The sequence below is a fragment of the Rhinoraja longicauda genome, chromosome 6 (genome assembly GCF_053455715.1).
Source record: "Rhinoraja longicauda isolate Sanriku21f chromosome 6, sRhiLon1.1, whole genome shotgun sequence".
NCBI lineage: Eukaryota > Metazoa > Chordata > Chondrichthyes > Rajiformes > Arhynchobatidae > Rhinoraja > Rhinoraja longicauda.
The window spans coordinates 82,160,833-82,180,128 of NC_135958.1; the positions used below are offsets into that span (position 1 = coordinate 82,160,833).

At 52.6% G+C, this 19,296-nt stretch overlaps 2 protein-coding genes across 2 annotated transcripts in view; both read right to left on the minus strand.

Annotated features, from left to right (window-relative positions):
- Positions 1 to 7,729, minus strand: part of LOC144594973 (phosphoribosyl pyrophosphate synthase-associated protein 1-like) — a 35,915-nt gene extending 28,186 nt beyond the window's left edge. The window contains 1 exon segment of the mRNA XM_078401918.1: positions 7,683 to 7,729. The gene's annotated coding sequence lies outside the window, so the exon portion shown is untranslated.
- An 11,543-nt stretch (positions 7,730 to 19,272) lies between these two features.
- LOC144594764 (uncharacterized) overlaps positions 19,273 to 19,296 on the minus strand; it is a 15,181-nt gene continuing 15,157 nt past the window's right edge. Inside the window, exon 7 of the mRNA XM_078401610.1 lies at positions 19,273 to 19,286. Coding sequence (XP_078257736.1) covers positions 19,273 to 19,286 — 14 coding nt within the window. The remainder of the gene's footprint in view (positions 19,287 to 19,296) is intronic.

Genomic DNA, 19,296 nt, shown 5'->3' on the forward strand with positions numbered 1-19,296 from the left:
TTCACACTGCCACCTAACTTTGTATCATCGGCAAATTTGCTAATGGTACTTTTAATCCCTTCATCCAAGTCATTGATGTATATTGTAAATAGCTGCGGTCCCAACACCGAGCCTTGCGGTACCCCACTAGTCACTGCCTGCCATTCTGAACGGGACCCATTTATCCCCACTCTTTGCCTTCTGTCTGTCAACCAACTTTCTATCCATGTCAGTACCCTACCTCCAATACCATGTGCTCTAATTTTACCCACCAATCTCCTATGTGGGACCTTGTCGAAGGCTTTCTGAAAGTCGAGGTACACCACATCCACCGGCTCTCCCCTGTCAATTTTCCTAGTTACATCCTCAAAAAATTCCAGTAGATTAGTCAAGCACGATTTCCCCTTCGTACATCCATGCTGACTCGGAACGATCCTGTTACTGCGATCCAAATGCTGCGCAATTTCGTCTTTTATAATTGATTCCAGCATCTTCCCCACCACTGATGTCAGACTAACTGGTCTATAATTTCCCGTTTTCTCTCTCCCTCCTTTCTTGAAAAGTGGGATAACATTAGCTACCCTCCAATCCACAGGAACTGACCCGGAATCTATAGAACATTGGAAAATAATCACTAATGCGTCCACAATTTCTAGAGCCACCTCCTTAAGCACCCTGGGATGCAGACCATCAGGCCCTGGGGATTTATCAGCCTTGAGTCCCATCAGTCTACCCAAAACTTTTTCCTGCCTAATGTGGATTTCCTCCAGTTCCTTTGTAACCCTAGGATCTCTGGCCACTAGAACATCTGGGAGATTGTTTGTATCCTCCTCAGGGAAGACAGATCCAAAGTACCAGTTCAACTCGTCTGCCATTTCCTTGTTCCCCATAATAAATTCCCCTGCATCTGTCTTCAAGGGACCCACATTTGCCTTGACTATTTTTTTCCTCTTCACATACCTAAAAAAGCTTTTACTATCCTCCTTTATATTATTGGCTAGTTTACCCTCGTACCTCATCTTTTCTCCCCGTATTGCCTTTTTAGTTATCTTCTGATGCTCTTTAAAAGAGTCCCAATCCTCTGGCTTCCCACTCTTCTTTGCTATGTTATACTTCTTCCCTTTTATTTTTATGCTGTCCTTGACTTCCCTTGTCAGCCACGGGTGCCTCTTACTCCCCTTAGAATCTTTCCTCCTCTTTGGGATAAATTGATCCTGCAACTTCTGCTTTATTCCCAGGAATGCCTGCCATTGCTGTTCCACAGTCTTCCCTGCTAGGGCCTCCAGCTCCTGCCTCATGCCTCTGTAATCCCCTTTGCTATACTGTAATACTGACGCCTCCGATTTTCCCTTCTCCCTCTCAATTTGTAGAGTAAAACTTATCATATTGTGGTCACTGCCTCCTAATGGCTCATTTACCTCGAGTCCCCTTATCAGGTCAGGTTCATTACATAACACTAAATCCAGAATTGCCTTCTATCTGGTAGGCTCCAGTACAAGCTGTTCTAAGAATCCATCTCGGAGGCACTCCACAAACTCTCTTTCCTGGGGTCCATTACCAACCTGATTTTCCCAGTCTACCTGCATGTTGAAATCTCCCATGACCACCGTAGCATTACATTTGTGACATGCCAATTTTACCTCCTGATTCAACTTGCACCAGCATCTGCAGTTATTTTCTTATACTTAAAGTTAGCATGCAGGTACAGCAGGCAGTGAAGAAAGCTAATGGCATGTTGGCCTTTATGACAAGAGGAGTTGAGTACAGGAGCAAAGAGGTCCTTCTGCAGTTGTACAGGGCCCTGATGAAACCGCACCTGGAGTATTGTGTGCAGTTTTGGTCTCCAAATTTGAGGAAGGACATTCTTGCTATTGAGGGCGTGCAGTGTAGGTTCACTAGGTTTTTTCGTATGTTGAAAGACTGGAGCGACTAGGCTTGTATACGCTGGAATTTAGAAGGATGAGAGGGGATCTTATTGAAACATATAAGATTATTAAGGGATTGGACACGTTAGAGGCAGGAAACATGTTCCCAATGTTGGGGGGAGTCCAGAACCAGGGGCCACAGTTTAAGAATTAGGGGTAGGCCATTTAGAACGGGGATGAGGAAAAAACTTTTTCAGTCAGAGAGTTGTAAATCTGTGGAATTCTCTGCCTCAGGCAATGGAGGCCAATTCTCTGGATGCTTTCAAGAGAGAGCTAGATAAAGCTCTCAAAGATAGCGGAGTCAGGGGGTATGGGGAGAAGGCAGGAATGGGGTACTGATTGTGAATGATCAGCCATGATCACATTGAATGGCAGTGCTGGGTCGAAGGGCCGAATGCCCTACTGCATCTATTGTCTATCTCTGGTGTAAACCAGCATCTGCATTTCCCACCTAAACATTAAAGTCTTGTCTTTTCTCAGGTTGATGCAATAGGACCCACAGAACACTCGTGCTGAATGGGAGAGCTGTTTACAATGACCTGTGTTAGTGAAGGATACATATCAGATTGTGCACCTATTGGCAAGAACTTCAAGACAACCTCTGCCAAGCAGCAGCAGCTCACGAATGGCAACTCAATGCAGTCATGTTGCACACAACAATTGGCAGAAATAAAATAAAGGACCCAATATAAAGCCTCCAAGTTTACAGTAAACTGGAGGCAGGGAAAGGACATGCATAGGGAAGGCGAGCTGGGGCGAGGAAAAATCAGCAAAGGTTTATCATCCAGCCCATGGTGCACTCTGCAAGCACGATGTCCTGCTCCTGTGCTCAAACCCAGGGTAGAAGATGGAGGAGAGGATCATCAAATAAATGGTGTAATTGAAGATGGAGGAGAGGATCATCAATTAAATGGTGTAATTGAGTTCAAGCACTTGCAGACCAGAACCAATACATTCTGAAGGCAACAGATTGAGAAAGCTTGGACAACAGCCTATGGGGTGTTAGGCTTATATAAATGAGTTAAGAATCTTTACACATCACTGACTAAGCCTCAGCTGAAGTCACCAAGTGCAATTCTAGCTTTTGCAATTTAGGAATGTTCAGTGCTTCAATGGTCACCGGAATGAGGGACTGCAGTATGTGAGAAGACCAGAGAATCTGGCCAGCTCCCCTCAGGGGAGAGTTTGAACATTTGGTAATGTCCAAAATAACAAGTGGTTTCAATGTAAGAGCTTTCAACGCCAGAGGATGCAGCATTAAGTATGGCAAGTCCTGGAGGAAAGTGGGAGACTGTAGCTCACTAGTGATCTAGAGCACTTGTGCAAAGGCCATGGACCAGGTTCACAAGGAACTTCCACAGACAAGTGGAGTAAGTGGAAAGAAAGAAAAAGGAAAGAAAGGATCCCACTGTGCCTCAGTACCACCCCACTAACCTGTATTGCCCTTACCCACTGTGCCATCACACTGCCCTGTACCCACTAACCTGTATTGCCCTGTACCCACTGTGCCATCCTACTGACCTGTACCCACTGTGCCATCACACTGCCCTGTACCCACTAACCTGTATTGCCCTGTACCCACCGTGTCATCCTACTGACCTGTACCCACTAACCTGTATTGCCCTGTACCCACCGTGTCATCCTACTGACCTGTACCCACTGTGCCATCACACTGCCCTGTACCTACTGTACCATCACACTGCCCTGTACCCACTGTGTCATCACACTGCCCTGTACCCACCGTGTAATCCTACTGACCTGTACCTACTGTGTCATCACACTGCCCTGTACCCACCGTGTAATCCTACTGACCTGTACCTACTGTACCATCACACTGCCCTGTACCCACCGTGTAATCCTACTGACCTGTACCTACTGTGTCATCACACTGCCCTGTACCCACTGTGCCATCACACTGCCCTGTACCCACTGTGTCATCACACTGCCCTGTACCCACTGTGCCATCACACTGCCCTGTACCCACTGTGCCATCACACTGCCCTGGGCGGCACGGTAGCGCAGCGGTAGAGTTGCTGCTTTACAGCGAATGCAGCGCCGGAGACTCAGGTTCGATCCTGACTACGGGTGCTGCACTGTAAGGAGTTTGTACGTTCTCCCCGTGACCTGCGTGGGTTTTCTCCGAGATCTTCGGTTTCCTCCTGCACTCCAAAGACGTACAGGTATGTAGGTTAATTGACTGGGTAAATGTAAAAATTGTCCCTAGTGGGTGTAGGATAGTGTTAATGTACGGGGATCACTGGGCGGCACGGACTTGGAGGGCTGAAAAGGCCTGTTTCCGGCTGTATATATATGATGATGATGATGTACCCACTGTGCCATCACACTGCCCTGTACCCACTGTGCCATCCCACTGCCCTGTACCCACTGTGCCATCACACTGCCCTGTACCTACTGTGCCATCACACTGCCCTGTACCCACTGTGCCATCACACTGCCCTGTACCTACTGTGCCATCACACTGCCCTGTACCCACTGTGTCATCACACTGCCCTGTACCCACTGTGCCATCACACTGCCCTGTACCCACTGTGCCATCACACTGCCCTGTACCCACTGTGTCGTCACACTGCCCTGTACCCACTGTGCCATCCCACTGTGCCATCACACTGCCCTGTACCCACTGTGCCATCCCACTGTGCCATCACACTGCCCTGTACCCACTGTGCCATCCCACTGTGCCATCACACTGTCCTGTACCCACTGTGCCATCACACTGCCCTGTACCCACTGTGCCATCACACTGCCCTGTACCTACTGTGCCATCCCACTGTGCCATCACACTGCCCTGTACCTACTGTGCCATCCCACTGTGCCATCACACTGTGCCATCCCACTGTGCCATCCCACTGTGCCATCACACTGCCCTGTACCCACTGTGCCATCCCACTGCCCTGTACCTACTGTGCCATCCCACTGTGCCATCCCACTGTGCCATCACACTGCCCTGTACCTACTGTGCCATCCCACTGTGCCATCCCACTGTGCCATCACACTGCCCTGTACCTACTGTGCCATCCCACTGTGCCATCCCACTGTGCCATCACACTGCCCTGTACCCACTGTGCCATCCCACTGTGCCATCACACTGCCCTGTACCCACTGTGCCATCACACTGCCCTGTACCTACTGTGCCATCCCACTGCCATCACTGCCCTGTACCCACTGTGCCATCCTACTGCCCTGTACCTACTGTGCCATCACACTGCCCTGTACCTACTGTGCCATCCCACTGTGCCATCCCACTGCCCTGTACCTACTGTGCCATCACACTGCCCTGTACCCACTGTGCCATCACACTGCCCTGTACCCACTGTGCCATCACACTGCCCTGTACCCACTGTGCCATCCCACTGCCCTGTACCCACTGTGCCATCACACTGCCCTGTACCCACTGTGCCATCCCACTGCCCTGTACCTACTGTGCCATCACACTGCCCTGTACCCACTGTGTCATCACACTGCCCTGTACCCACTGTGCCATCACACTGCCCTGTACCCACTGTGCCATCACACTGCCCTGTACCCACTGTGCCATCACACTGCCCTGTACCCACTGTGCCATCCCACTGCCCTGTACCTACTGTGCCATCCCACTGCCCTGTACCCACTGTGCCATGCTACTGCCCTGTACCTACTGTGCCATGCTACTGACCTGTACCCACTGTGCCATCCCACTGCCCTGTACCCACTGTGCCATGCTACTGACCTGTACCCACTGTGCCATGCTACTGACCTGTACCTACTGTGCCATGCTACTGCCCTGTACCTACTGTGCCATGCTACTGACCTGTACCCACTGTGCCATCCCACTGCCCTGTACCCACTGTGCCATGCTACTGACCTGTACCTACTGTGCCATGCTACTGCCCTGTACCTACTGTGCCATGCTACTGACCTGTACCCACTGTGCCATCCCACTGCCCTGTACCCACTGTGCCATGCTACTGACCTGTACCTACTGTGCCATGCTACTGACCTGTACCTACTGTGCCATCCTATTGACCTGTATCACCAGCGTATCCCAGCACCAACAGCATAGGACCTCTCATGCCCAGCGCAGAGCTTCCACAAGCCCACCTTCACCCACCACCCACTAGCACCAGTGCTGGGTTCACACTCTTGCAGCAGTGCTGTTCTCCAGTGTAGGGTTTCCTCACGTGTGTTGCACACCCCTCCTCCCGGCGCAGAGCTCCTTCATGTCTGTTACTCCCCCGAGCCCGGGGATCTCTCCCCCCCCATGTGGCTTAGTTCCCTCAAAGCGTCCCACAACACCAATGCAGCCCCACCCATGCAATGCAGCAATGGCCAGAGCAAGTCCAGCTCTCAACAATCAATTTTCCAACAACAGCTGAGTTTTCCATCAGTGCCCTTTCTCCCAGTTCACTCAGGGTTTGTTTTGTGAGTGGATGCAGAAACTGGACAAGGAAGCTTGATCCTGGCTCAATCTACGTCAAGTATTGAAGGGAACTGCTTCTCAAATGGCCGCTGCAAGGTGGTTACGTATTCACTATATGCATCACAAGCCTCCAGTCCTGGTACCAACAGAATCCCATAGAATACGAGACAAACTGCTGCAAGGAACATAGCACATCAGGCAGCATCTGTGGAGCCAAAGGGGTTGCCCATGTTTTGGGTCGAGATCTTGCATCAGGATTCGACAGACTTTTGCAAGAATGTGCGATACAGCACAGGAACAGGCGCATTGGCCCATAATGTTGTTAAACAAAACTCGCGTGCGTACACATCATTCGTTCCCCTCCATTCCCTGCATATCCATGTCTAAAAGCGTCTTAAATGCCACCACCATATCTGCCTCTACCACCACCCCTGGCAACGCATTCCAGACACATACCACCTTGTGTGTAAAAACGTGCCCCACACATCTCCTTTAAACTTTGCTCCTTTCACCTAAAAGCTACACCCACTAGTCTTTGACATTTCAACTCACAGAAAAAGATTCTGACTATCTATCCTATCTTTGCCTCTCATAATTATATATATTTCTATCAGGTTTCCCCTCAACCTCTGATGCTCCAAAGAAGAGAATGAGAATCTAATCCATTCTGGTAATCTTCATTAGGCCCTCTTGCAAGCCTTCATGTTTTTCCTGTAATGTGGTGACCAGAACTGTTCAGAAGACTCCGAATGAGCATGACCAAAGTCTTATAGAGCTGCATCGTGACTGCTGAACTCAAGGCCAGTTGATCATTCCAAAGGAAACCCTGATAATTATCACCAATAATGCTACTAAGGCACGGAGGAAAGAAAAGAATCAAAGTCCACCCAAGTCCTTTCCTTGAACTACACCAACATCCAGTGATTTAGTAAATGTTACATTTACAAGTTGCGGGTCATTTTTATTTGTGGTTTGGCATTCACCAATAGTATCCTGAAATGGAACTCCCACCCCAGTTACAGGTGGAACGCTGTTACAGGTCTGAAGGATTGGCTACTGGCTACCATAGACTCGAGGCTACCATAGACTACCATAGTCTATGGCTACCATAGACTCGAGCCCCTGAAATTAATTTTAGTAATGTAATGGTCACCTCTGACAAACTGTGTGAGGACTGGAGTCCAACCTTCAGAGGACATGTATATGGCTTCACCCATACTTTCCTGACCGAGAACAGAAGAGTTCGGTTTCACTGAATACTGGGATGGGCATCCCCATCTATCCCCACTCGGCAATGTGCACCAGGCATAACCATTATATCAATCAGCATGTGGATACATATGCACAGTACTGTCACTTACCACGGTTTGGTTCCTGATAAACCACAGCTTTGCCAAGTTCAACGCCAAGACGCCTGAAGAAATAAGAACAAGATTGTTAAAAGCACTGGAAAGATTGTCTGTGATGTGCATATTGTGACCACAATTATACAGTCAGAGCCATAAAGCATGAAAACAGGCCCTTCGGCCCAACCTGGCCACGTCAACCTAGGTGCCCCATCTACACTGTCAAGCTAGTTCCACGCCTACATTTGGCCCATATACCTCAAACGTTTTCTAACTATGTACCTGTCCAAATGTCTTTTAAATGTTGTTATTGTACTTCCCTCAACTAACTCCCCTGGCAGATCCACCAGGCTCTATGTGGAAAAGGTTGCCCCTCAGGTTCCTATAACATCTTTCCTCTCTGGTTCATATTAAATCTCTCCCCTCTCACCTAAACTCCATTTACTCTTGTTCTTGATTCCCCTACTCTGGGTAAAAGACTCTTGCACTCACCCTATCTATTCCCCTCATAATTCCACACCTCTAAAGATCACCCATAGGCTTCCTGCACTCCAAGGAATAAAGTCCCAGCCTGCTCAACCTCTCCCTACAGCTCAGGCCCTTAAGTCCAGTTAACATCCTCTGAAATCTTTGCTGCACTCTTTCTAGCAGAACAACATCTATCTATCTATATTCTATCTATATATGGATGTGAGGGAGGAACTTAGAGAGTTGAAGGGCCGGCAAGCTCGGCTCTTTACCTCTGAATCCTCCAAGATCATCTTCCGGTCCAGAGTCCGCCATGTGGAGCAGGATGAGACGTGCTCACGCTTCTTCTTCCATAAGGTTCACAGGGGGAGCTCTGTGATCAAAAGCCTTAGGGAGGAGGATGGCTCGGTAACATCCTTGCAGACAGACATGCTGAGGATCTGCAGATCCTTTTATACAGATTTGTACGATGTAAAGACCACAGACAGCACTGCCTCCCAGAACTTCCTGTCCTCCATCACGGAAGTCTTGGACGACAGCAAGTGGGAGAGTCTGGGCCAACCACTGGCTCCATCCGTTCCTTTGACTCGAGTAAGGGTGGTGAAGGTGTGGAATTCTCTGCCTCAGAAGGCAGTGGAGGCCAGTTCGTTGGATGCTTTCAAGAGAGAGCTGGATAGAGCTCTTAAGGATAGCGGAGTGAGGGGGTATGGGGAGAAGGCAGGAACGGGGTACTGATTGAGAGTGATCAGCCATGATCGCATTGAATGGCGGTGCTGGCTCGAAGGGCTGAATGGCCTACTCCTGCACCTATTGTCTATTGTCTATTGTCTATTGTCTATTGTCTAAAACTCCCGGAAGCGATGGCTTACCGGCAGAGTTGTACTCGGCTCTGTGGGACTGGGTGGGCCCAGACCTGCTGGAAGTGTACAACCACATACTTCTAGCCGGCAGCATGTCAGACTCTATGAGGAAGGGCAGCATCACCCTCATCTACAAGCAGATGGGGGAGATGAATGATATAAGGAATTGGAGACCCATCACATTGTTGAATGTAGACTACAAGATCCTGTCTAAGGCCATCGCCAACCGGGTCAAGTCTGCTCTGGGACAGGTGATCCACCCGGACCAAACCTGTGCTGTACCTGGCAGGAAAATCTCAGACAGCCTGGTGCTGCTGAGAGATACCATTGCCTACGTGCAGGACAGACGGGTGGATGCCTGCCTGGTCAGCTTGGACCAGGAGAAGGCCTTCGACAGGATATCGCACACGTACATGAGGGACGTGCTCTCCAAAATGGGCTTTGGGGAGGGAATCAGGAAGTGGATACAACTGCTCTACACCGATATCTGTAGTTCAGTCCAAATCAATGGGTGGGAATCAGACAGCTTCCCCGTCAGGTCTGGAGTCAGGCAGGGTTGCCCTCTCTCCCGTCTTGTTCGTCTGTTGCATTGAGCCCTTTGCCGAATCCATCAGGAAGGATGCGAGCATAAGAGGAGTGACATTGCCAGGCAGTGGGGGCACTCAGGTCAAGGCCTCCCTGTACATGGACGATGTCGCCGTCTTCTGCTCGGATCCAGGGTCGGTCCAATAGACAATAGACAATAGGTGCAGGAGGAGGCCATTCAGCCCTTCGAGCCAGCACCGCCATTCAATGTGATCATGGCTGATCTTTCTCAATCAGTACCCCGTTCCTGCCTTCTCCCCATACCCCCTGACTCCGCTATCCTTAAGAGCTCTATCCAGCTCTCTCTTGAATGCATTCAGAGAATTGGCCTCCACTGCCTTCTGAGGCAGAGAATTCCACAGATTCACAACTCTCTGACTGAAAAAGTGTTTCCTCATCTCAGTTCTAAATGGCCTACCCCTTATTCTTAAACTGTGGCCCCTTGTTCTGGACTCCCCCAACATTGGGAACATGTTTCCTGCCTCTAACGTGTCCAACCCCTTAATAATCTTATACGTTTTGATAAGATCTCCTCTCATCCTTCTAAATTCCAGTGTATACAAGCCTAGTTGCTCCAGTCTTTCAACATATGACAGTCCCGCCATTCCGGGAATTAACCTAGTAAACCTACGCTGCACGCCCTCAATAGCAAGAATATCCTTCCTCAAATTTGGAGACCAAAACTGCACACAGTACTCCAGGTGCGGTCTCACTAGGGCCCTGTACAACTGCAGAAGGACCTCTTTGCTCCTATACTCAACTCCTCTTGTTATTAAGGCCAACATTCCATTGGCTTTCTTCACTGCCTGCTGTACCTGCATGCTTCCTTTCAATGACTGATGCACTAGGACACCCAGATCTCGTTGTACGTCCCCTGTTCCTAACTTGACACCATTCAGATAATACTCTGCCTTCCTATTCTTACCACCAAAGTGGATAACCTCACACTTATCCACATTAAACTGCATCTGCCATGCATCCGCCCACTCACACAACCTGTCCAAGTCACCCTGCAACCTCATAGCATCTTCCTCACAGTTCACACTACCACCCAGCTTTGTATCATCTGCAAATTTGCGTCTGCGACCAGTTTGAGTCGGCCACGGGGCCAGGGTGAACCGCAGGAAGAGCGAGGCCATGCTCTTTGGCAACTGGCCTGACCGATCTTCCATCCCCTTCACCATCAAGCCTGACTTCTTGAAGGTGCTGGGGATCTGGTTCGGGAAGGCTGAGGCGTGTGACAAGAATTGGCTGGAGCGGATAGCCAAGGTGGGGAAGAAGCTGGAGCTGTGGAAGCAGCACTCCCTCTCCTTCACAGGGAATAATCTGGTCATCAGGTGTGAGGTGCTCTCGGGGCTGCTGTACTTGGCGCAGGTGTGGCCCGTCCCTCCCTCCTACGCCACAGGGATCACCCGGGCCATCTTCCGCTTCATCTGGGGGTTGACGATGGACCGGGTGCGACGGGCCACAATGCACAAGTCGGCAGACAACGGGGGTAAAAGCGTTCCCAACGTCGCCCTCATCCTGATGGCCACCTTCGTGTGTGGCTGCATCAGGCGGAGCGTAGAGCCAAGGCACGTGGGCACCAAGTGCCACTACCTGCTGAGGTTCTACCTGTCCCCGGTGTTGCGAAGGATGGGCCTGGCACAGATGCCACGCAAACTTGTAAATAAATGCATTTGCATTGGTTTTTGCAACAATTAATTTTTGGGTGTCTATGTCACACTTCTATGTCCCAGTATCGTATTTATACATATATATATATATATGGACTATCAGTGATTTCGCCAAAACAGTAAACCGCAGCGCCACACTTTTTGCACCACCTTAATCACCACTGTCCTCGCTGGTGCCTATAACATATTTATTTAAATTGGTCTTATATTTTTTAACTTTAGGAGGTTTTAAAGTTCAAAAATCTCCTTTCTAAAGACATTTTGCCAAGCGCTGCTGTGCGTCTGTGCATATGACGTCACCAGACGCCACGCACAACCTCTCTCTTCACTCGCACCAACAAGATGGACCCCCTTAGCGGAGCTGCCCGCAATCAGGGGCTCCCCTCTCCTCTCTCCCCTCGCTTCTCTCCTCCCTCCCCACACTCTCCCCGCTCTCCCACACCCGGGGACACTCCGAGCAGGAGGGAGATGCTCTCCCCACTATCACCCGGCCCTACCGCGCTGCCGCCCTATAGTCCGGGCTCGGCAACGCCACAGTAACGGCCGCACTCCGCAGCTCCCTCCTCTTCCCTCCAACCCACGGCCTCCTCCAGTCCCCGCTATCACCCGGCCCTACCGCGCCACCGCCCTATCCGTCTCCAGTAGTCCGGGCTCGGCCACGCCACAGTAATGGCCGCACTCCGCAGCTCCCTCCTCCTCCCTGCACTTTCGCCGGTGCCTTTCGCCGCCAACGGGTGGGTGGAGGGGAGTGGGCGAGTGGTTGGAGGGGAGGATAGGGGTAAGAGGGGGGGTCAGGCTGGGGGGACGACAGAGTGGGGGAGGTGGTGGCTCAGGGATGACAGAGAGGGGCTGGTGGGGAAAGGGGGGTGAGGGAGAGTAAGAGATGGGGAGGGGGACGGGGAGGATTGGAGGAGGAGAGAGTGGGGGTGGGAGGCAGAGTGGGACTGGGGAGGGGGACAACGGGGGTGGGGGGAGGGGGATTGCTGGCGGGGGAAGGGAGAGTGCGGGAAAGGGGGGTGCTGGGGAAAGGGGGGCTGGGGGAGAGAAAGAGTGCGGCTTGGCTAGTATCTATCTATCTATCTATCTATCTATCTATCTATCTATCTATCTATCTATCTATCTATCTATCTATCTATCTATCTATCTATCTATCTATCTATCTATCTATCTATCTATCTATCTATCTACTACTAAAACTCAGATCTTGTAGCGTTGTATATATATTCCACTGATGTCGGCTGAATACGGCAATTCCGGCAAAACGGTGAACCGTAGCGCCACGATTTTTGAACCGCCTTAATCAGCATGCGGTTCGCTGCTGGAAAATGATATTTTTATTTAATTCGGACGCATATTTTTTAAGTTACAGAGGTCTAAAAGTGCTGCCCCCCCTCATTTATCGAAGTTTTGACAGAAGGGGGGCGCTGCGGTCCGGCAGTGCTCAGTACGCATGCGCGGAATCTCCTCACTCTGTACTCAGCACGCATGCGCGGCATCTCCTCACTCGCACCAAAACAATGGACGCCGTTAGCGGCGCCAGCCCGCGATCACCGGCTCACCTCTCCTCTCTCCCCTTGCTTCTCTCCTCTCTCCCACACCCGGGAGAACATCTCCCCGCTATCCCCCCCCCCCCCCCCCGGGCCCCCCCCCCGGGCCCCCTCCCCCCTCACTCTCTCCCCCCTCCACAAATACCGCCCCATCTCTCATCACCCTCCCCCCCTCCATCCTCAACACCTCCCTCCCTCCACCACTCCCTGGGTGTGGGCACGGGCCCAACGGGCCCGCTTTGAACGGGCACACTTGTTCTAGTATACTATTAAAACTCAGATCTTGTTTATATATTTTTTTTGGGTTTGACCTGAATATATCGTATATTTATACATAACAGCGATTGCAGCAAAACGGCGGACCGTAGCACGACGGTTTTTGCACCGCCTCAATCGCCAATCTCGCGCTCGCTCGGCCGTGATATTTTCATTTAATTTGGTCGCGTGTTTTTTAAGTTACAGAGGTTTTAAAGCGCTGCCCCCCCCCCCCCCCCATTTTTCAGGGGGGCGCTGCGGTGCAGATTTAGTTTTCAGCTTGTGGCTTGTGACGGCTACATTTGTTTCGAAAAGTTTCCAGAAAAGGATTTAGTTTTCAGCTTGTGACGGCTACATTGTTTCGAAAAGCTTCCAAGTAGTCTTTTTTGTTATTGCAAGTCAAGTCAAGTCAAGTCAAGTCAGTTTTATTTGTATAGCACATTTAAAAACAACCCACGTTGACCAAAGTGCTGCACATCTGATTAGGAAAAAAAAAAAAGACATCTGATTAGGGAAAAAAAAAAAAAAAGAAGGCTATAGTGGTCACTTGACATACACAGATCAGGAGGACGGGCCCAACGGGCACACTTGGAGAGTAAGAGTGGGGCTGGGGGAGGAGAGAATGGGGGGTGTGGGGACGGGCCCAACGGGCCCTCTTTTCTAGTATACTATTAAAACTCAGATCTTGTTTATATATATTTTTTGGGTTTGACCTGAATATGTCGTATGTTTATACGTAACAGCGATTGCAGCAAAACGGCGGACCGTAGCACGACGGTTTTCGCACCGCATCAATCGCCAATCTCGCGCTCGCTCGGCCGTGATATTTTCATTTAATTTGGTCGCGTGTTTTTTAAGTTACAGAGGTTTTAAAGCGCTGCCCCCCCCCTTTTTCAGGGGGGCGCTGCGGTGCAGATTTAGTTTTCAGCTTGTGGCTTGTGACGGCTACATTTGTTTCGAAAAGTTTCCAGAAAAGGATTTAGTTTTCAGCTTGTGACGGCTACATTGTTTCGAAAAGCTTCCAGAAAAGCACTGATTGTTTTGTTATTGCAAGTCAAGTCAAGTCAAGTCAAGTCAATTATATTTGTATAGCACATTTAAAAACAACCCATGTTGACCAAAGTGCTGCACATCTGATTAGAAAAAAAAGAAGGTTATAGTGGTCACTTGACATACACAGATCAGGAGGACGGGCCCAACGGGCACACTTGGAGAGTAAGAGTGGGGCTGGGGGAGGAGAGAATGGGGGGTGTGGGGACGGGCCCAACGGGCCCGCTTTGAACGGGCACACTTGTTCTATATATCTATCTATCTATCTATCTATCTATCTATCTATCTATATACTATTAAAACTCAGATCTTGAATATATATATATATATTCCACTGATGTCGGCTGAATACGGCAATTCCGGCAAAACGGTGAACCGTAGCGCCACGATTTTTGTACCGCCTTAATCAGCATGCGGTTCGCTGCTGGAAAATGATATTTTTATTTAATTCGGACGCATATTTTTTAAGTTACAGAGGTTTAAAAGTGCTGCCCCCCCTGATTTATCGAAGTTTTGACAGAAGGGGGGCGCTGCGCTGCGGATTTATTCTTCATTGTGATGTCACAATGCCCCTGTGAGATGAACTCGAGCAGACCCCCCTTCCCCCCACCAGCGGTATTCAGCGTGTGACGTCACAATGCCCCTGTGCTACATTGTTGCGAAGAGCTGTCAAGTCAAGTCAATTTTATTTGTATAGCACATTTAAAAACAACCCACGTTGACCAAAGTGCTGTACATCTGATTAGGTACTAAGGGAAAAAATGAAACATACAGTAGCACACAAACAGTTCACAGCGCCTCCTCAATGAGCCTCAAACGCTAGGGAGTAGAAATAGGTTTTGAGACTGGACTTAAAGGAGTCGATGGAGGGGGCAGTTCTGATGCTCTTTCCACCCTCCCCCTCTCTCCCTCCCCCCTCCCCCCTCCCCCCCTTTCCGCCCTCCCCTTCCCCCCCTCCCTCCCCTCCTCCCTCCACCTTCCCTCCCTCCCCCTTCCCTCCCTCCCCTCCTCCCGGTTACAATGGAATCCCTACGAGGACGGGCCCAACGGGGAAAGTGGGGAACTGGGAAAAGGGGAGAGCCCCCTCCCTCCCCCCTTCCCCCTTCCCCCTCCCTTCCCCCTACACCCTCACTCCCCCCTTCCCCCCTCCCCTCCCCCCCTCCCTCCCCCTCCCCTCCTCCCTCCACACCTCCCTCCTCCCTCCCCCTTCCCTCCCTCCCCTCCTCCCGGTTACAATGGAAACCCTACGAGGACGGGCCCAACGGGGAAAGAGGGGTACTGGGAAAAGGGGAGGTCCCCCTCCCCCCTTCCCCCTCCCCCTCCCCTCCCGGTTACAATGGAAACCCTACGAGGACGGGCACAACGGGGAAAGAGGGGTACTGGGAAAACAGGTGGTCCCCCTCCCCCCTCCACCCCTACCCCCTTCCCTCCCCTCTCCCTCCCCCTTTCCCCCCTCTCCTCCCCTCCCCTACCCACTCCCTCCCCCTCCCCTCCTCCCTCCACTCCTCCCTCCCTCCCCCCTCCCTCCCCGCCTCCCGGTTACAATGGAAACCCTACAAGGACGGGCACAACGGGGAAAGAGGGGTACTGGGAAAAGGGGAGGTCCTCCTCCCTCCCCCCCTTCCCTCTCCCCTTCCCCCCTCCCCCTTCCCCCCTCCCCTCCCTCCCTCCCCTCTCCCTCCCCCCTCCCCTCCCCCCTCCCATCCCACAACGGGTAAAGAGGGGTACTGGGAAAACAGGTGGTCCCCCTCCCCCCTCCCTCCCCCCTCCCTCCCCGCCTCCCGGTTACAATGGAAACCCTACGAGGACGGGCCCAACGGGCCCACTTGGTCTAGTATACTACTAAAACTCAGATCTTGTGTTATATATATATATAACACTGATGTCGGCTGAATACGGCAATTCCGGCAAAACGGTGAACCGTAGCGCCACGATTTTTGTACCGCCTTAATCAGCATGCGGTTCGCTGCTGGAAAATTATATTTTTATTTAATTCGGACGCATATTTTTTAAGTTACAGAGGTTTAAAAGTGCTGCCCCCCCTGATTTATCGAAGTTTTGACAGAAGGGGGGCGCTGCGGTGCGGATTGTGATGTCACAATGCCCCTGTGAGATGGACTCGAGCTGACCCCCCTTCCCCCCCCCCCCAGCGGTATTCAGCGTGTGACGTCACAATGCCCCTGTGCTACATTGTTGCGAAGAGCTGTCAAGTCAAGTCCATTTTATTTGTACAGCACATTTAAAAACAACCCACGTTGACCAAAGTGCTGTACATCTGATTAGGTACTAAGGAAAAAAATGAAACATACAGTAGCACACAAACAGTTCACAGCGCCTCCTCAATGAGCCTCAAACGCTAGGGAGTAGAAATAGGTTTTGAGCATGGACTTAAAGGAGTCGATGGAGGGGGCAGTTCTGATGGGGAGAGGGATGCTCTTTCCACCCTCCCCCTCTCTCCCTCCCCCCTCCCCCCTTTCCCCCCTCCCCCCCTTTCCGCCCTCCCCTTCCCCCCCTCCCTCCCCTCCTCCCTCCTCCCTCTCTCCCCCTTCCCTCCCTCCCCTCCTCCCGGTTACAATGGAATCCCTACGAGGACGGGCCCAACGGGGAAAGAGGGGTACTGGGAAAAGGGGAGAGCCCCCTCCCTTCCCCCTCCCCCTACCCCCCCTCCCCTCTCCCCCTCCCTCCCCCTCCCTCCCCCTACCCCCTCACTCCCCCCTTCCCCCCTCCCCTCCCCCCCTCCCTCCCCCCTCCTCCCTCCCTCCCCCTTCCCTCCCTCCCCTCCTCCCGGTTACAATGGAAACCCTACGAGGACGGGCCCAACGGGGAAAGAGGGGTACTGGGTAAAGGGGAGGTCCCCCTCCTCCCCCTTCCCCTCCCCCTCCCTCCCCCTCCCTCCCTCCCTCCCCTCTCCCTCCCCCTCCCCCCTCCTTCCCCATCTCCCTCCACACCTCCCTCCTCCCTCCACACCTCCCTCCTCCCTCCACACCTCCCTCCTCCCTCCCTCACCCTTCCCTCCCTCCCTCCCCCTCCCTCCCCCTCCCCTACCCCACTCCCTTCCCTCTCCCTCCCCCCCTTCTCCCCTCCTCCTCCCTCCCCCTCCCCTGCCCTCCTCCCTCCCTCCCCCTTCCCTCCCCCGCACTCCCCTCCCGGTTACAATGGAAACCCTACGAGGACGGGCCCAACGGGCACACTTGAGATGGGTGCTACAGTGAGAAGCACTATGTGACCGCGAATGTTTCAAAACACGCACTTAAAAAGCACTTATCTCTTTTTAAAGTATTTTTTTTTATTGCAAGTCACTTAACATACACAGATCAGCATTGGGCCCATATGCTCGTGGGCCACCGGGGCAAGTGTTTCGAAAAAGCACTGAGAGTGTGTATGGGGAGAGAGAGAATGGGGGGGGGGGGTCTGTGAATGGGGACTGGGGACAACAGGGGTCGTTGCGGAGGGGCTTGGTGGTGGGGGAAAGAGGGTACTGGGAAAAGGGGAGGTCCCACTTCCCCCCTCAACCCCTTCCTCCCCCTCCTTCCACCTCCATCCCCCCCTCCCTCCCCCCTCAATCCCAACCTCCATCACCACTCAGCCCCTAACTCCCCCCTCCCTCCTTCCCTCCATCCCACCCTCCCCCACTCCCTCCCCCTCCCTCCACCATTCCATCACTCTCCCCCTCCCCCCTCCTTCCACCATCCCTCCACCCCTCCGGTTACAATGGAAACCCTACAGGGACGGGCCCAACGGGGAAAGAGGGGTACTGGGAAAAGGGGAGATCCCCCTCCCTCCCTCCCCCCTCACTCCCCCTTACCTCCCCCCTACCCCCCTCCCTCCCCTCTCCCTCCCTCCTCCCCCCTTCCCCCTCCCCCCCTCCCCTCCCCCTCCCCTCCTCCCTCCACACCTCCCTCCTCCCTCCCTCCCCCTCCCCTCCCTCCCCTCCTCCCGGTTACAATGGAAACCCTACGAGCACGGACCCAATGGGGAAAGAGGGGTACTGGGAAAAGGGGAGGTCCCCCTCCCTCCCCCCTCACTCCCTTCTCCCTCCCTCCCCCTCCCCTTCCCCCCTCCCTCCCCTTCCCCCTCCCCTCCCTCCCCCTCCCCCCTACCCCTTCCCTCCCCTCTCCATCCCTCCCTTCCCCCTCCCCTCCTCCCTCCCCTCCCCCCTCCACACCTCCCTACTCCCTCCCTCCCCCTTCCCTACCCCCACTCCCCTCCCGGTTACAATGGAAACCCTACGAGGACGGGCCCAACGGGCACACTTGTTCTAGTATACTACTAAAACTCAGATCTTGTGTTATATATATATATAACACTGATGTCGGCTGAATACGGCAATTCCGGCAAAACGGTGAACCGTAGCGCCACGATTTTTGTACCGCCTTAATCAGCATGCGGTTCGCTGCTGGAAAATGATATTTTTATTTAATTCGGACGCATATTTTTTAAGTTACAGAGGTTTAAAAGTGCTGCCCCCCCTGATTTATCGAAGTTTTGACAGAAGGGGGGCGCTGCGGTGCGGATTGTGATGTCACAATGCCCCTGTGAGATGGACTCGAGCTGACCCCCCTTCCCCCCCACCCCAGCGGTATTCAGCGTGTGACGTCACAATGCCCCTGTGCTACATTGTTGCGAAGAGCTGTCAAGTCAAGTCCATTTTATTTGTACAGCACATTTAAAAACAACCCACGTTGACCAAAGTGCTGTACATCTGATTAGCGCCTCCTCAATGAGCCTCAAACGCTAGGGAGTAGAAATAGGTTTTGAGCATGGACTTAAAGGAGTCGATGGAGGGGGCAGTTCTGATGGGGAGAGGGATGCTCTTTCCACCCTCCCCCTCTCTCCCCCTCTCTCCCTCCCCCCTCCCCCCTTTCCCCCCTCCCCCCCTTTCCGCCCTCCCCTTCCCCCCCTCCCTCCCCTCCTCCCTCCTCCCTCCCTCCCCCTTCCCTCCCTCCCCTCCTCCCGGTTACAATGGAATCCCTACGAGGACGAGCCCAACGGGGAAAGAGGGGTACTGGGAAAAGGGGAGAGCCCCCTCCCTTCCCCCTCCCCCCTACCCCCCCTCCCCTCTCCCCCTCCCTCCCCCTCCCTCCCCCTACCCCCTCACTCCCCCCTCCCCCCCTCCCTCCCCCCTCCTCCCTCCCTCCCCCTTCCCTCCCTCCCCTCCTCCCGGTTACAATGGAAACCCTACGAGGAT